Source organism: Barbus barbus (genome assembly GCF_936440315.1).
Source record: "Barbus barbus genome assembly, chromosome: 22".
NCBI lineage: Eukaryota > Metazoa > Chordata > Actinopteri > Cypriniformes > Cyprinidae > Barbus > Barbus barbus.
In genome coordinates, this window is record NC_136750.1 from 22,626,034 (window position 1) to 22,645,310 (window position 19,277).

The 19,277-nt window shown below is 36.3% G+C and overlaps 2 protein-coding genes across 2 annotated transcripts; both read left to right on the forward strand.

Moving 5' to 3' along the window:
* On the forward strand, nt 1-4,887 carry LOC306888686 (membrane protein MLC1-like; the record flags this gene model as incomplete). Its single annotated transcript, XM_079447107.1, has 11 exons — nt 1-240; nt 1,053-1,142; nt 1,230-1,283; nt 1,493-1,594; nt 1,980-2,081; nt 2,727-2,795; nt 2,893-3,017; nt 3,101-3,155; nt 3,337-3,459; nt 4,357-4,500; nt 4,807-4,887. The coding sequence occupies 11 exons, from the start codon at nt 1-3 to the stop codon at nt 4,885-4,887; spliced, it is 1,185 nt and encodes a 394-aa protein (XP_079303233.1).
* Nucleotides 4,888-8,244: 3,357 nt separating this feature from the next.
* LOC306888485 (pannexin-2-like) lies at nt 8,245-19,009 on the forward strand. The gene is made up of 7 exons (XM_079446823.1): nt 8,245-8,425; nt 8,548-8,584; nt 10,294-10,859; nt 13,392-14,506; nt 14,582-14,720; nt 14,809-15,003; nt 16,157-19,009. Exons 3-7 carry the CDS (start codon nt 10,631-10,633, stop codon nt 16,441-16,443), a joined length of 1,965 nt encoding a protein of 654 aa, XP_079302949.1. The 5' UTR covers nt 8,245-8,425; nt 8,548-8,584; nt 10,294-10,630; the 3' UTR covers nt 16,444-19,009.
* The last annotated feature ends 268 nt before the right edge of the window (nt 19,010-19,277 follow it).

Genomic DNA, 19,277 nt, shown 5'->3' on the forward strand with positions numbered 1-19,277 from the left:
ATGGATATCAGGATGCAACGAGAGGAGGCATCAGCTCAGGAAGTGTTTAGCTATGCCCAGATGTCCACCCTGGAGCGAATCAGTGGGGTAGGAACGCTGAGTCGGCATCTGGAGCGGGAGAGGTTGGAGAGAGACAGCTACACGGTGGATGTCAGGGCCAGTGACCTGCAGTTGGATCAGCCTGGGCCATTACATCCCTGCTTTAGCTACAGAGTCTGGCTTTACAGCATTGTTATAGGGGTAAGAGCTTTGGCTCAGCAGATTTTCACTTCTGTAGAGAGAATTAAAAGCCAAAAATGAAAATTTGCTAAAAATGTACTCACTCTCAGGCCATCCAAGATGTACAGCAGAGGAGTTTGTTTCTTTATCAGAACAGGTTTAGATAAATTTAGCATTGCATTATTTGCTCACCAATGGATCATCTGCAGTGAATGGGTTCCGTCATAATGAGAGTTCAAACAGTTTATAAAAACATCACAATAATCACAAATATTCCACATGACTGCAGTCCATCAATTAATGTCTTGTGAAGTGTAAAGCTGCATGTTTGTAAGAAACAAATGCATGTTTTTAAAATATGAGTCCTTTGTCTATAATATTGTAAATCAGCAGAGAAATATGCACAGCTCAAGCACATTTATGAGTGAAAACAGTCCAAAACAGTCCATTTTGATGTGAGAGGACAACAGGAGATTGACCTTTTCACTGGAGGAAGTGTTATTATGGATTATGGATTGGTATTGTGGCCAGAAGCAACAGTTTCAAGTTAAAACACCACCTTAATTTACTTGCTTATTTGTTTCTTGCATGCAGCTTTTTACTTCATGAAACGTTAATGGATGGATTACTTGTGCATAATTTTGATGTTTTGATCTCTCATTCTGACGGCACCCATTCACTCCAGAGGATCCATTGGTGAGCAAGAGATGTAATGCTACATTTTTCAAAATCTGTTCTGATGAAGAAACTAATCTACATCTTGGATGACCTGAGGGGTGAGTCAGTTTTAATTTTTGGGTCAAATATTCATTTATCTGTATTTGACCCCCCAGAGCAGCTTGCTGATAGCGGCAACTTTCTCCCTCTACATGGGCAATGTGTTTCCAGTTGCAATGGACTACCTGCGGTGTACTGCTGGATCGGTGAGAGTTTGTCCTGAAGGACTCATATGCTCATGAATGAAGCCACTGGTCAGTTTCACACTCATATGTTTTGCTTCTGGTTTGTAGAGTATACCAGCTGCAGTGGTGAGCTTCGCTATTGCCAAGAACAGACAAGTTGCAGTAAGTGAAAGGATATTTTTCAATAAATGCAGAGAAATCAACTGTGTTCCAGTTTAATCATGGAAAGTATCTAACTAAAACTGGTGGTGCTTAACTATAGTTCAGTAGCTCAACTGTATTCAAATAAACTAGCTTTTAAAAAGCTAAAGTAAAAAAAGTAAAAAGCTACTTTTTTACAAATAAATATATAACCTATATTATGTTTACAGGTTTCAGACTTTCAAATGGTCTATGTGTCATCCTTTGCTGTGACAACCACGTGTCTGGTGTGGTTCGGATGTAAACTCGCCATTAGTCCCTCAGCCATCAATGTGAGAACATCACAACCCTAACATGTTTGTCAGTGATCCTAAAAATGTCCTTCATGTGGTAACATCAAAATTAAATAGTCTAGTCTAGTGTATTATATAATATGACAATAGAAAAGCATATATAATTTTAAAGGATTTGGCTGCCCACTGTTCCGGGTGTGTGTGTTCACGGAGTGTGTGTGTGTGTTTGTGTTCACTGCTGTGTGTGTGTGCACTTTGGATGGGGTCACATACTTGGCCATATGTCACTTCACTTTAGAAGTAATATGGTCATTTATAAGTAAATACACTGCATGCTTAAACTTGTTACAATGCTCAGACACTAAGCTATAATGTGCATGTAAAACATCTATACTTTTAAAACTGTCTGTCTGTCATCTTAAAGATTAACTTTAACCTGCTCCTGCTTATTGTGCTGGAAGTGCTCACGGCCAGTACGGTTATCCTGTCAGCACGCTCAGTGGACGACTGCTGCAGTCATGCAAAGGTGTGTGTGTGAGAGAGTATCTAATGTACCATTTATGTGTATAGACTGCCTGCAATATTACAATTATTTTGGCATGTGTTTATACAAGTTGTGTAATCAATCAGAAAATAAATATATATTTTAACAAATAGTTGTCTTAGATCTTTCATAATGAATTTTGAGTGTTTGGTGGAAATTGAGATTTGTCATTTAATTTGTAAATTTTTGCCTGTAATATCTTGCCCTTTTTTTAACAACTGACTCTGCATGAGTCAGTAAAATGTAATTTTAAAAAAATCTTAATAATGCAAAAATGCTTGTCAATTTTTTATAGCTTTAATTTATTATTTTCATTTTAATTTCAATAATTTTAGTACATAAACTTATTTCATTCAGTTAGTTGTCAAGGACAAATTCTAATTCCAATTTTTAGTTTTCTATCTAATATTTTAGTTTATTTCAGATTTATTTAAATTTGCTAAATAATTGCAAAATGCTTTTATGCTGAGTCCCAGCCAGCATGATTTTATCACCGTGTGATATATCTATGACTAAATGTATTTGTCTCTAGCTTATATGATTTACATTTTATATGCTCTCCCCTGTGCTCATGTCTCTCTGCTCTTTTTCTCTTCCTCATTGCTATCATCCATCTCATTCCTCCAGCCAGTGTCTGATGGCCCTGTGGTTGTGACCCCAGCTTCGTTCCCCACTCGTCTTCTCAAGGCCTATGCCGTGAGTTGCCTACAAACGAGATTATGTGTATGTGTGTGTATGCACTGTATATCAGCACGATTTTCACTGTAGATCTGCCGCTCTTTCTCTGGTGCAGGTAATTGAGGTAATAGTGGGCATCTCCGCTGTATTTGGAGGAATTATTGCTCTGAATTTGGGTGCTCTCCTCCCAGAGCCATATCTTTCTGTCACTTTCTTCTGGATTCTGGTGGCTGTGAGTTCAGTTTATTATATCGGTCCAATTCAGATTGTAAATTATTCAGTGATTAACTATCATTGTTTGTGTGTGTGTGATACCTCTGCAGTTTCCCCAGTGCCATTTCCAGCCATGTGGTGGCAGAATATCCCAGCAAGAGTCTGGTGAGTCACCATCAGGGTCTCTCCAGCGATAAAGTAGTGCAATCGAACGTCACTAGAGGACATTCAGCATTCTCATTCATTTAGCTGTCTGCCTGCCTTCTCTATAGAGTGATTCTCTCTAAAGACCGTCTCTCGCCTTCTTTTTTTTCTTTCTTTCTGCCTCTCAATTTTACTGCTGTAGGTGGAAATGCTTATTGCTATAAGTAGTGTGACCTCACCACTGCTTTTCTCAGTTTCTGGATATTTGTCCAACAGCATGATTTATTTTTTTGAGATCTTTCTGCATGAAGTGCCATTAGCAAAGATGAGTCATTTCTGTGCACCACACCAATCAAATCAAATTAGTTCCAATATGTCAGATTTGGACCTTTTTTGACCCCTTAAAGGGATCACACACCCAAAAATGAGAATTTTCTTATCCTCATGAGGTGTTGTTATTGTTAACCAAAACTAAAACTATTAAAAAACATTTTCAGACATTTAAATAAAGCTGAACTAAAATATTAATATTAATGAAAAACTTAAACTTAAAAAACTGAAACGAAAAGTTAGATATCGAAGCTTAAAAAAAAATGATAGAAATTTAAATGTTTGATATAAATATGTTGAAGTACAGAAATTAGGCCTACTGAAATAAAAACGAATTAAAGCTATGTAGAAAAAACCCCTAAAATAAAATAATAGAAATAATAAAGCTATTGTATGGTTTCACAAGACTTTTAGTGCTTTCATGATATTGTTTTATCTTTTTGTAGTCATTGTGAGGTGCATGAGTTTTTAATTAGCTTTTTTTCAAAGTTTTAGTAATATTGGTATGTGCTTTTGTCATTTTTATTTTTTAAATAATTCTATTTAGCATGAATTTATTTTAGCCATTTTAGTACTTTATAGTACTTTATTTCAGTTAGTTGTCAAGGCAACATTACTAATTTTCATTACATTTTTTAACAATTTTAGTTTATCGTCTAATATTTATATTTTATTTCAGCTTTATTTCAATGACCAAAAACAATGTTTTTAGTTAACAATTGCAACACTGCTGAATCACTTCCAAAGAACAAAAATAACTTCATACATGTTTTGAATGACATTTTTCATTTTTAGGTGAACTGTCCCCACATTTTTACCTATAAACCCATCTTGAACCAACCCAAGGATGTTCAAAATGTATTCATTTTGTGAATGTATGTTGTGCGTGAAGCAGTCATATGACATACTGCTGCTTGTCTTGATGGGGCTGCTGCTGGTGCAGGCGGTACTAACATTAGCCACCATAGTAAAGTGTGCTTCCTACAAGAGCCAGCTGCGCACTGAATGGGACACACTACACAAAAAACACTCTGAGGTAAAAACACAAGCCTACACCCTATGAAATGACTGACAAGTCAATTTAAGAGTACAGGAAATGTGTTGTACTGTGTGTGTTTTGTATGACTGTGCACAAGATGTTAGCCATGAGAGACTAATAAATGAAAAACTGTACTGTACAGTGCCAAATGTAGCATGAAAGACAGCCCCAGTGGAATGGCAGAGCTGTTTCGCCTCTGTGATTTCATTGTAACGCACATGGAGGATGTTGTGATTAACAAAGGAAGACCTCAAGGTGACCATTGGGTCATTTCTTTTCTACCATCTCATTCTTTTCTTACAGCAGCAAACGTTAAACGGCACACTAAGGGATTTCGACAGAGAGAAGGCATGGAAAGCAGTGGTGGTCCAAATGGCCCAGTGACCAAAGATACAGCCATCAGAAGGAAAAAACTGAGAGAAAGAAAGTGAAGGTACAAATATGGAGTATGATAATGTCAGTTGGAAAAGAATCATCATGGAACTTCGGTCATAGTTGTCAGCTGACCTGTCATATTAATGAACAGTACACTACAGTTTTTACAAAAGTATTAAGCAGCACAACTGTTTGCAACATTGATAATAATAAGAAATGTTTCTTGAGCAGCAAATCAGCATATTAGAATGATTTCTGAAGGATCATGTGACACTGAAGAGTGGACTAATGATGCTGAAAATTCAGCTTTGTCATCACAGGAATAAATTACATTTTAAAATATATTAAAATACAAAACTGTTATTTTAAACTGTAATAACATTTCATAATATTGCTGTTTTTACTGTATTTTTTATCAAATAAATGCAGCTTTGCTGAGTATGAGAGTTCTTTCAAAAATCAAAATCAAAAGTCATACTGACCCCAGAATTTTGAGCGTTAGAGTGTATGTCTGTCAAAGATATTACTGAATGATAATTTAGTAATGAAAAGTACCAACAAGCCAAAATGTGTGGTTGGTTTTGAAAGTCTTTTGTAAAGATCCTTAAACTTTTGTCACAATCATGAATTTAGCCTACCATACCAGCTGAAATTAGAATCATATGTGATGAGTGAATGGCTGAGCAAATTTATATGCAAATAAATGGTGAACACACCATGCATGTACAATCTACAGCATTAGCATTATCTAGAAAACCCACATGTCAGAAGCTGGAAGAGTAGGGGACCTAATATATGATGCTTTCAATAATTCTAATACACTTTAATGGACTATATTACTGTTCAGTGCCTTGCTGCATGCAACCATTTTTACTTTGTTAGATTTTATTTTTGTATAAATATATGCATCTTGTTATTGTAGATCAATAACATTTTAAAGATTGTTTAGGTGAAATGTGAATTATTTATTCCAGAAAGTGGTCCAACAACTCAGTATGTTTGCTCATGTTTTAGACCAAGTGTAGTCTATGCCTTACATACATTAAATACAGCAAAATATAGAATATATGTACAGGTGCATCTAAAAAAATTAGAATATCGTGAAAATGTAAATTTATTTATTGTAATTTATTTCAAAAAGTGAAACTTTCATATATTCTAGATTCATTACATGTAAAGAAAAACATTTCAAAAGTTTTTTGTTTTAATTTTGATGATTAGAGCTTACAGCTCATGGAAGTCAAAAATCCAGTATCTCAAAATATTAGAATATTTACATTTGAGTTTCATTAAACGACCATCCCTACAGTATAAATTCAGGGTATCTCTTGTTCTTTGAAACCACAATAATGGGGAAGACTGCTGACTTGGCAATGGTCCAGAAGACAATCATTGACACCCTCCACAAAGAGGGTAAGTCACAGAGGGTCATTACTGAAAGGGGTGGCTGTTCACAGAGTGCTGTATCAAAGCATATTAAATGCAAAGTTGACTGGAAGGAAGAAATTGAGTAGGAAAAGGTGCACAAGCAACAGGGATGACCGCAAGCTTGAAAATACTGTCAAGAAAAGCCGATTCAAACTCTTGGGAGAGCTTCACAAGGAGTGGACTGAAGCTGGAGTCAGTGCATCAAGAGTCACCAAGCTCCGACGTCTTCAGGAAAAGTGCTACCAAGCCTCTTCTGAAACAGAAACAACGTCAGAAGCATCTTACCTCTACAGAGAAAAAGAACTGGACTGTTGCTCAGTGCTCCAAAGTCCTCTTTTCAGATAAAAGTAAATTTTGCATTTCATTTGGAAATCAAGGTCTGGAGTCTGGAGGAAGACTGGAGAGGCACAGAATCCAAGTTGCTTGAAGTCCAGTATGAAGTTTCCGAAGTCAGTGATGATTTGGGGTGCCGTGACGTCTGCTGGTGTTGGTCTGTTGTGTTTTATCAAGTCCAAAGTCAATGCACCCGTCTACCAAGAGATTTTGGAGCACTTTATGCTTCCATCTGCTGACAAGCTTTATGGAGATGCTGATTTCCTTTTCCAGCAGGACTTTAGCACCTGTCCACAGTTCCACACTTCCAAGTGGTTTGCTGACCATGACATTACTGTGCTTGATTGGCCAGCTAACATGCCTGACCTGAACCCCATATGAAATCTATGGGATATTTTCAAGAGAAAGATACAGAAACAGTCGATCCAACAATCCAGACGAGCTGAAGGGTCAATAGTGCCTCAGCAGAGCCACAGGCTGATCGCTTCCATGCCATTCCTCACTGATGCTGGAATTTTTGTTCTAAACGAGTGTTTTAGTTTACATGTAATGAATCTAGAATATATGAAAGTTTCACTTTTTGAAATAACTTACAATAAACGATATTCTATTTTTTTGAGATGCACCTGTATATATGAAGAATTCAGATGCAAAAGCCTCTAAGTGCCATTTGAAATGTTCTTCTAAAATGAGCATTTTTATCAGGCTCCTATCTGTAGTTTCAGTAATTTCACTTCAGTGGCAATGAATAGGTTCTTTACCATTAAAGTGAAATAACTGAACATAAACGTAGGAGCCTGAGAAAAATACGAATTTTAGAAGAAAATTTCAGACGGAACTCTCTTCAGATGTATGTGTATGTGCAATATGAAATATATGTACATCGAATCATCTAGATGAACACAGTTAAAGGGATAGTTCATCCAATAATGAAAATTCTGTCATTTATTCACCCTGAATAAATGACAGAATGTTGGCAACCAAACCATTTTGGCGACCTTAAATTGTATGGACAGTGATAGTAAGTAGGCTAAATGATGACCATTTTTTCCCCATTTTTGGGGGTGAATTAATTAATTAATTAGCACATACGCTGTATATTTTGCTATAAAATAAAAAGTAGCCAATAATATGACAAAAAAGCTACTGCAGTGTAACCTAAGCAGCTTTACAAATTTCAGTCACCCTATAGTAACATTAAAAAATATACATATAAATAGAATAGAACAGAATAGAATCTTGTGCGATAAATACTGTATTTTTAATGCACAACAGCATACAGCACAATGCTACCGATTGTGCAGTAAATAAAGGACAGCAGTAGACCACACGGGGGGAAAAGTTGAATCTAATACATACTAATACTTTATGATTTCATAATGTAGCCTTTTAGTTAATCCAAATGTATCGCTTGCGTTTCCAGCACACTATCAATTACAACGTCTCGTGTAAGGCAAACAAGCAACGACAAGGTATCTCCTTGAAGGTCTGTGTGGAGATGATGGTGTAAACCGGAGAAGTGTGTGAGGTTTGTCAGGGGAGGGTGAGAGGCGGAACAAACCGGTGTGTGAGCCCGGATACACGCTGAAACGGCTCGCCCGCACTGCAGATTAACTCTTCAGACGCCGGGGATGCTAAACACTAAAGCACAAGTGACAGCATCCGCGTCCTTTGTTGTTTTGGGGGGAAGTGTTGGACGATGTGAGGAGATCTTTCCTGGTGTTGATGATTTGAGCATAGGATTCAGGCTCTGCGTGTTCCTCAGTATAATCGAGTAATCTGACAGGTATGTGACATGAAGATGAGAGTCAATGCAACCCATTCCTCTCCGTCTCTCTTTCACTCATGCCGTATATAGTATAATATATGTTATCTATATATGTCTGAAGCCGCTATGTGTCATCCTAGCCAGATGATCCAGTGATGGATAGCTCCTCGACTGAGCGTAAGTGACCTTTTATGCTCCTAACAGAATGTCAATATGTCGGACAGTTTCGTTACAGCATCGTCCATAAAGCTAGATTATATATAAGAATGCTGTTGCATTAAGTTTGCATGACACATTTCTAATCACTGTCAACTTGCTTGAGAGTTTTATCAAACCTGCTGTGAAAGGAGTTTTCCAGTCTTTTTTCTAGTGGATCTAAACTGTCTCTAACTAGGCCAAAGTGACAAATACAAGTTAACCCTATGCCTAACATAAGCTATTTTTATTAGACTAGTTTCTAATATCAGCACATATTGTATTCAAGATTGGCAACACCAATTGTAATAATTTAAGTGTGAAAAATTGAAAAACATCGGTCAACCACGAATCGTAATATTGACCTCAATGTCTATATGAAGAGTTCAAATTCAAAAGCCTCCAAGTGCCATTTGAAATTTTCTTTTAAAATGATAATTTCTCAGGCTCCTATGTTTATGTTCAGTTGTTTCACTTTAATGGCAAATAATCTATTTATTGACATTAAAGTTAAAATACTGAACATAAAAAAAAAAAAAAAACCTACACATAGGAGCCTGATAAAACTGCTCATTTTAGAAGAAAATGTCTAATGCAACTTAGAGGCTTTTGAATCTGAACTCTTCTTAGATATGTAACATGAATGATACTCAACCAGTCTAGGTGCATGGTTAAAGATTTTTCAACAAAATTGAAGAAGAAAGAATATATATATATTTTTTTCTAAACTTAAATGCAGATGGAGTCAACTAGATTTGTCCAATTAAATATAATACTACTCAAAGATATTTAAACCTGCATTTATGTTACATGTTGTGTATATATATATATATTTGTGTGTGTATATATATATATATATATATATATTTATATATATATATATATATATATATATATATATATATATATATATATATATATATATTAAATGTAATTAAATATTTATTATTTATAAAAAAATATCAAAACCTATTTAGAGATTTAAATAGATTTTTGCATTTATTAAATATGTAAATAAAAACCTATATTAATATATTTTTTAAACCAAGTCAATCACAAACTCACCAAATTTTTATGTCAGAACAATTCATTACCCACTATGGCACAGACATCATTTACTGTACATTAAAGATTAACATAAAACATCTATAGTGCATTCAGTTGAAAAACTGATATACTTCATCAGAAAAATAAAGTTAACTTATAAATGTGGGATTCTTGCTATTTTTGTTATTTCCATTTGTTAGAAAGCTGGTCCTTATTGATTTTTTGAGCTCAAAGCGAGATATATTGATTTTCGAAATGTACGAAAGCTATTTTCTTGTCTGTGTTTTTATACCGTGGTCAAAGACACACTGCAACATATCAAGCTTCCATGTAGTTCAGAAATAATGGCGTAAAACTATCTAATGAGTTAAAGAACAACAGTGTACCATCTTTGCACTCTAATCTGGATTTCTTGAATGATTAAGCCTCTAGTAGGATGTCATTGTATTTTTTGTCCTTGTCACTAGTGCACGCTCTCAAAGGATTCTACAGATAGGCACACTCCACTGGTTACTGAATTAAAGGAACCTGCACTTTCAAAGAGCCTGAACATGCAGAATCAAATGCAATTTACTTTCACAGATTACAGTAGTTTTACTTTTTCTTGATAATCTGTATCTGTTAACTCTCTTGTTCATTTACAGGTTTTTGCAGAAGTGGAATAGATATGATGAGAAATTCATCCCAGCTGTCAATATAAGCAACAAATCAACTCTGATTTTCCTCTCTTCAATCTACCTCTGACAAGATCAGCCATCAATAACCCATCAACTCAGGCTGACCACAAAGTTTCCTTTGTGACTCTTAGAAGATCCACTTTCATCCTTCAAGTCAACACCTTTTACATATAACTCATTATATTGTTGCAGGGAAAAGCCCTCAGCCAATCCAGTGGCTGACGGGTTGGGAGAGAAGGAGGAGGAGCCTCAAGTCCCATCAGGAGTGTTGTGAGGTTAGTGGCGAGCGGGCTGCTGGTGCCGAATGCAGAACATCTTCGAGCAGAACTTGGACATGGCCACGGCTCTGCTTGCGGGTGAGAAGCTGAAGGAGTTGATCCTGCCGGGTTCCACACAGGATGAGAAGGCCGGTGTGCTGGCGGGTCTCATGGTGCAGCTCAAACTAGAGTTGCCCTTTGACCGGGTCGTCACAATAGGAACTGTCATCATCCCTATACTCCTGGTCACATTAGTTTTCACAAGGAACTTTGCAGGTTAGTGGCATTACGCAGCAATATATGGACAAATTCACACCTTACAGTTTGCTGTGAGAAAGAGTTTTGAATGCCATTCATTTTTAATAAGAGGTGATGATTTCAGAGGATGTGAGGAACAGGAGAACTCAGCTTTATGCAAATGAGCAGCGACATGGTGATAGTAACCAAAATCTGAGTAAAATTACTTTCTGATGCACATCTCGGGATTTATTTGGTACATGCATTTCCATTCATTTGTGTGCTTCTTACCAATTACAAAAAAACATTATCTACCTAAAATAGATCAGGATTATAGTTAACTAAAACTAGTAAACTAATACTAAAACCATAAAAAAATTAAATAAAACTGAAATAAAAAAATATAAATATATATAAAATATAAAAACACTTATACGTATAATATTTCAGCAACATTTATAATTTTCATTTAGTTTTATTTGATACTAAAATGGTACTAAAATAACTAAAACTAGAAATGAAATAAAAATTGCTAAAAACAATATAGACAATTAAATAAATGAATAAAAATGACAAAAAACACAATACAAATTACTAAAACTTAAACTAAAAGTAAAATGTAAACAGAAAATATCAAAATAAAAACTAATCTCACTTATACTAAAATAACACTGGCCTAAATGTTTTAATATTCACATTTTTATCTGATATTGATTTTGCCATTCAGTATTTTTTTATGCAAAATTCTAAACTTTTCATAAAAATGTGTGGATGTAAACAGAAAGAGAAAACACCCTTTATACATATGAAAAATTGATGGCATGGCATAACATTTTTAATCAGAAATATTACACAACATGAATGGCACTACTGATAGAGTGTCAGGATTAAGTTTTATTAAGTTGAGCCATTATTAACTGCTCTATGGGACTTTCTATATTCCTGCTGTCCACTGCTGTCCAGCAAAGGAGTGGTTAAATGATTTTTGCTAGAGAGATTGTGGGGTGATTAAGTAAGAAAAGAGAGAGAGATAAAGAGAGGTTGTGGTGGTAGGAGGGGGTTTACTCTAAATGCTGAGTCAGTCTTACTGCATAGCAGCACCGACTGGCTGTGACTGAACATTGAGAACCCTGCTGGGCAGAAACATGCAGTATAACTTAAAACTGAATGGACTGTTGGAGATACACTAACATTTATGCTTACAAAGGTTGTAGTTGGAACTCATTTGAAACTGCAGCTAAATTGCCTTTCCATATGATTTGGAGGGCTACTACATTGCAGTAGTTTTTCTATAATAGGAATACTTATTATATATCAGGAATGAGGATTAGTGAAAGCCAAGCCTTCATTGTTCTGTTGGCTAAGGCTGTTTAGGATAAATTGCAAGGATAGTTATTTGAATCAATCTGAAACTGAAAGAAAAAGTAGAGTCTGTATCCGTAAAGATTTTATTTCCATCTAGACACACCAAATATAACATACACGTATTTGCTTTATTAAACTAGAGTTTATGACCATATTATCTTTCTTAACATTATTGATTCTGTGCAGGAGTGTACTCCACTGAGACCCTTTCCTACATTTCACTGCTGGTTATACTCTGTATAATTGTGTATGTGACAAATAAAAACTCTTGAATCTTGAATCTTGACCCAGAATAAGGTGGAGGCATCTATAGGAGTTAGAGCGGCTGTGAAAGAATTACCTCTATCTTTGTCCAACTGGCGCAGACAAATGTAGCATTTGTTTTATCACTGATTCATCATTATTGGCCTGTGCTGCCTTATACTAATAAACCCATTCCAACCTGATCACAGCTCGTTACTAGAAACAAATCCCCGCTGGGTACACCAAATGCCAGATTTTTCTGGATAGAGACAGTTGTAATATCCAGTGTTCATTTTTTCACAGTTTTAGTTGCAGTTTTAATCTTTTTATGAGAATATCCTTCAAATTTAGTCAATATTGTATCATATCATGTTCATTAAGTTGATTTTGACTGAAATGCACTGTAAATAATATTGTAATTGATGAAATTAAAATCTTTCCTGTTACCATCAAGAATAATAACTATAATTATAAAAATAAGTATAGTAGTGTAATTTAAGCGTTATTTTAGTATTATTTATTTATTATATTATTTTTGTTATTTTTAGCTAGCTTTTATTTTTATATTTTCAGTTTTCATTTTAATTTTAGTTTAATTTTTAGTTATTTTGGTAAAATCAACTACTATTAATTTTTATTTCATTTCAATTTTAGGTTTCATTAATATTATAGTATAATTATAGTAATTTTAGTGCTTCAACTTGAATTCTGTTTGTCAATCTTTAATTGTTCATCAGCTGGAACAAATAGCTCTGAAAGTGATTCCAACCATATCATTCCTCTGAGTCATTATCATTATAGTTGTGGTGTGAACTTTGCCATTTTCTTATAATTAGATTACCGGTATATTTAAACTTTATAGTTATATGCGTCATTCTTAGTATGAACACAAGGGGCATCTAATTGATTGCTGTTTGGAAAACCTAAATATTTTGTGAGGTGGGATTTTTCCTTCTCTTTTAGAGGAATCTATATATTGCTACACCCCACACAACTTCACACGCGACCAGGCTCTGTATGCCAGAGGCTACTGCTGGACAGAGCTTCGAGATGCAGTGCCTGGCGTCGACCCCCAGCTTCGACCTTCCCTGCTTGAGCACAAGTTCCTGCCCTACGCTCTGCTAGCCTTCGCAGGCATTATGTACATACCTGCCCTGGGATGGGAGTTCCTGGCCTCCACTCGGCTCACCTCTGAACTCAACTTCCTCCTTCAAGAGATCGACAACTGCTACCACAGGGCAGCCGAGGGCAGAGCGCCCAAGATTGAGAAGCAGATCCAGTCCAAGGGGCCGGGGATTACGGAACGTGAGCGCCGGGAGATCATCGAGAACGCAGAGAAGGAGAAGAGCCCCGAGCAGAACCTGTTTGAGAAGTATCTTGAGCGCCGCGGGCAGAGTAACTTTCTGGCTAAGCTGTATCTGGCACGACATTTAGCCATCATCTGCCTCAGCTCAATACCCATAACGTATCTGAGCACCTACTACGCCCGTCAGAGGCAGAACGAGTTCACTTGCGCACTTGGCGAGCCGCCGGACACCAGCAGCAACCCTGAACTGCGGCTAAATGTTAACTGCAAGCTACCAGCCGTGCAGCTCCAACGCATTATGGCCGCAGTGGACATCTCTTTGCTGTGTACTGTGAACCTCATTATCCTTGTGAACTTGCTGCATTTGTTTGTAGTGCGCAAGTCAAATTTCGTCTTCGACAAGCTGCACAAGGTTGGCATTAAAACACGCCGCCGCTGGCAGAAGTCACAGTTTTGTGACATTAACATTCTGGCCATGTTCTGTAATGAGAACAGAGACCACATTAAGTCTCTCAACAGACTGGACTTTATCACCAACGAGAGTGACCTCATGTATGATAATGTGGTGCGGCAGCTGCTGGCAGCATTGGCTCAATCCAACCACGACGCCACTCCAACTTTGAGGGACTCTGGGATCCAGACTGTGGACCCCAATATGGACCCCTCGGTGATTGGTGTGGGAGAATTGGGAGGAGAGCCCTTAGTAATCAAAAGACCACGCAAGAAGATCAAGTGGATCCCCTCATCTAACCCTCTGCCACAGCCTTTTAAGGTAAGACGTTCTCGTTCATGAGTAGCATACTTGGTGTTTGTGAAATGTACCTCATAGTTCTTTGTTTTTATACAGGAGCCCTTAAATCTAAACAGACTGGATAACAGCATAAAAGCAGAGAAACCTAAACCAGTCCGAAGGAAGAATGTACCAGATAGCATTATGGCTCCACTTCTGGACAGCAAGAGCACACAACATCCTCCTACTAACAAAGGTACTGGTATAGTAAAACCTGGTTTTGGTTAGTATAGCAGATGTCATTAAAATCCTTCACTGATCATGTTCCCAATTTTATTTTTCAGCTGCAGAAACAAATAATATAGGGAAGAAACACACACTTAACCTCTCGCTGGATGTTCATCCTTACATTCTAACCATCCAGAAAGCGAAAACAGAAAGGGTCAATCCTGAGCCACCCCCTGTTGCTGAGCACTCTCTCAGTAATGTGTATATTGAGGGTCCACATACAGTTGTACATGTCTCATCTTCTCTTACTGGTATGCTTGGATTGCACAATATATTTGGTGTCATAATGGCGTTGTTAGAGTTTGCTGCAGGAATGGTGTATTTTTGTAAAGCAATCTGGAATTTCCCTTGACAAAAAGCCCAATAGGATTGTTTCATTTTCTTTAGGATTATTGCAGAAAACAAGCTCTGTGACCAACAAAAGCTTATGATTCTTACATATTTTGTTCATTAAGGTAATCTTCACAAATGAATACAACTTTTATGAATTTTGAAGTGTAAATGCAACCACCAGAAGTAAAAAGCCAAAGCTAGGCTATAAATAAACTACACCATGGTTGCATGACTTAAATGTCATCACCAATGTTATTAAGTGTCCTACAACTTTCAAATCTTTATTTAAAATTTACAAGTCGGAATGTTTGAATTAGAATAGTTATAGCAAGAGCGTGAGTATAAACATAATGAGGCTGTAAAAGCAGACTAGTGAGTAGATGAGTTTTCCTGTTTGGTGTGATGACGTCTGGATGTCTCACACTTCTAAATGTCTCAGACATCTGGATGTCTCTGTAGTCCCACTTATTAGACTTCTTGCCTTTTTCAAGACACATAAAAGCTTAAAAAAATCACAAGGTGGTAATACTGGTGTATTTTATGCCATAGAATGAAATATGAAAATATCTTGCTAAAATAGCTTTTGTTAACCGCAGGCCTTATTTCAGGCATTCCAAAAATCACACTGACTTTGGGATAATGGAACTGGAAGTGCAAAAATGCTTTTAATATGAGGGTTTTAGGACTCCATTCCTGCAGTACTCAATTGCACATTCAATAGATTGCCCAATTTCCCCCTGTTTTTATATTTGTCCTATTTTTACATTACCTTTACCTCATCTAACTCACCCACGTAAGCTTATTTCAAGAAAACAGTAATAATTTAATAACACGTGCTGTTAAATCTTTAGCAAATCTTAAAGTGAATGTATCCATTTTTACTCTGTACATTAAAATGTTGTGATGCATAAATTGACTTGTAGGCTAATTGATTTGAGTTTTGGTTAGCTTTGGTGTTTTTTATTATTATTTATTTAGACAAAATTGTATTTTAATATCAGAAATAAAACAATATGTATTGGTTTATATTTGTATTACTGATAAATCTATATCACCTTTTTGTCCCCTTAGAGAAGAAAGAGTCTCCTCCACTGTCCACCACCACTGCCTTCTCCACAGCCACCCTCTCCACAGCATCATATATGAATGGTGGAACGCCCAGCATGCCTCCTCCAGACTTCCCGAAGGTTGAAGATCCTCTCAACCAGGGGATGGAGCCTGAGAGCCAGCCTTTTAGTCGAAACCCCTCACACCCGCTGCTGAGCATCCATCACACCTTGTATGAGGACGAGGAGGAGCAAGACAGAAGGGACAGACTAGCCAGACCGGGCGAGTTGATTGCTGCTGGAGAGTGTTGAAGGAAAATGCAGATACACAAATGCAAAAGCACTTAGAATATGAACTGAAGCACAAAGGAATATGCCGGTTTTTTAGTTTTATCTTAATGGTTATGCCATTAAGGGTGGAGCTCAGATTATTTCATTTTCAGAGATGAAGATTATGGGACATTGGGGCAGCCAATGTTTAACATATTTTATACTTAAATGTGCACTTAATTATTTTTATTTATGTTAAACTGGAGTTTTCAGTTACTGGTGTATTATTAAAAATACTATTATTTTTTTATATTAAGTGCACCTTTCAAAATCATCTCCCAGCCTTACATCCACATACGTGTGTAGTTTGAGGGAAAATAAAATAACCCATGACCTTGATGCTCACTTTATGGGTTAACGAGTTCCCTCCCAGCAGGCACCAGACGTCTATGTAACGTCAGGTTGACGTTGGACATGATGACGTCGGACAGACGTTGCATTTTGGTTGAAAATGAAAATCGGGTTGATGTCAATATTTGACTTCAATTTGACATTGACTTAACGTTGGATTTTGGTTACACAACCTAAAAACAACAAAATCTCAACATCAGCTGACGTCGGTGTTGGACATCAATTTAACATTGACATTAGATGTTGAATTTACATTGAATTTTGGTCACCTGACGTCGCAACCGAAATTTAACCAAATATCAACGTCTTATGACGTTGTGTGCCTGCTGGGCTATGACATTCCAAATGAAGGCAAGGCACATCAGAATTTTGCACAAAGCACCATTTGTTCCTGTACCATCAATGTCCACATGGTTTGGTGTTTTTTTTTTTGCAATCAGCGTCTGTTTCATATAGATGTCTTGAGGTATCCAACGCAATACATGTATTCTTAAAATATGCAATCTCATGTCTTATTGTCGCAATAATATGCACATTAGGAATGTATATACTGAGGTGTACAGAAAAAACTGATAATTTGAGAGATGTTAGGCATTCTTTTTAAAAAAATGACTGTCACATGGCGTGTTCATCCACACACCTCTGGTGCACTTATTTAATGAGACTATATCACTCTGGATATTTGGGTCAAGTGCTTAAAGACATTCAACTCTGGATTGTTCGTCAGAAGAAATATGGATCCTTAAACCAGCTTTTTTGAACAGACAAAGTTGTGACGGAAAGATTTCAGCTTCTTCAGCTGGACATTTTCCAACTAAACAGGATTCATAAAACATGCTTTTGATACCTAAATCACCATCAACCACAGTTTGTTTTATTCCACCTTTGTAAATCCTAGTTAAAACCTTTGAAATTCACATATGCATTTTGTGGTGAAGTATAACAAATGCCCTGCCAAAATACACTTTTATGATTGTTAGTGAATACAAGAAGCGCACATTTAGAATCCAAGAGCACCTCTAACCACAAGGCATGAGATTAATATTAGAGATAGCTGCTGCAGCTCACTGTTTTTTCTAGCACATATCATGCATCCAAGTGCAATATTTTGATAATGATAGTGTGATACAGGGAACACAGATTATGAATGACAGTACCATTAGAGGGGAAGGAACCACACCTGATTTTCCAGGCTTGAATTTTTTTAGATGCAAATATAATTTGAAGGTATTATGGGTGCTAATCTCAAACTTGAAAATCTTAAAGGCATTCAGTCTTTGAGCTAACATGTTAAAATGGGGTTAGACAAGGTCATGGCCATGTTACCTTATTTGTTTTGTTCTTGCATTTTAGGGGAAACACTATAAATGAATATTTGTTTTGTAGCACCATTTCATTTTTGTTTTTTTTGTTGTATATTTTTGTGCCACAAATTATTGACAAATGTTTGTGTTTAATATGTGTATATTTATGGAACTGCAGCATTTCAACCAAGTAACCTGCTTAGAGAAATAAATTAATCTATGCTAAAAAAAAGAAAATGTTAGATTATCACGAGTTGTATACTGCATGTTACATCATTTACGTGAGTTTGAATCACCTAGTCTGTCTTGCATAGGTCAGCTCTTTATCTTTTTTAGCCTCTCTCTAATGTGTTTGATGAGATATTTCTGTTATAGAAACCTCAGAAAAAGGTATATAAAGTTCACAAGCTGTAAGAAATTTTTAATATCATGCATAAAATGCTTACTACCTCACAAAACACTGAAACAAGTATGATGAAAAATCCCACCTGTCCTACATAAACTCTGTTAACAGAATTCAGAGGAGTAGCCATGCTTTTTTGGCCAAACAGAAATACCTTGGCGGTTGTGGTAAGAAGGGATACAGCTCTGACCGGAAATGGACAATGACATTAATTTTCTACCGATTAGATTGTGTTTTATTAGCATCTACACCTACCCCAACCCTAAACCTACCCCTTACAATAATGAAAAAATAGTAATTATTGTTGTACAGTGTGAGAAAAATTAGGCTGTATTGATGTGCGCATGCCCAGTAGCGTATCCCTTCTAGCCTTTACCCACCTTATCAATCTTTTTTTTGTTTTTGCGTTTGGGCTTGCTCATTGGTTGAAAGCGGCCATCACCGGGTTAATGAATTGTAATTACCATAATAAACAATTCGCTTTTTTTTCAAACTTTTGTCTTCAGTTACTATAATATCTGAATGACATGGATTAATTGCACCTCACAAATGTTTTAAACGTAAGATAAATGAAACAAAATTGTCTTTTTTAAATTTATTTACAATTTAACCACCTTTTCTTTCAGAAAGCACAAACGTGAGTTAAAGTAATGTTACATCTAGGCCTACTTTGTAACTTTTTTGTTACAATGTAGCTAAGCATATGAAACTTACAAAAGATACAGTTTGCACAACAATAATTCCTTTTAAAACAGTTT

Coding starts and splice junctions, on each gene's coding strand:
- LOC306888485 (XM_079446823.1), top strand. CDS start 10,631: ATGCAGAACATCTTCGAGCAGAACTTGGACATGGCCACGGCTCTGCTT. Junction 14,721..14,808: donor ACATCCTCCTACTAACAAAG/GTACTGGTATAG, acceptor TTTATTTTTCAG/CTGCAGAAACAAATAATATA. Junction 15,004..16,156: donor TGTCTCATCTTCTCTTACTG/GTATGCTTGGAT, acceptor TTGTCCCCTTAG/AGAAGAAAGAGTCTCCTCCA.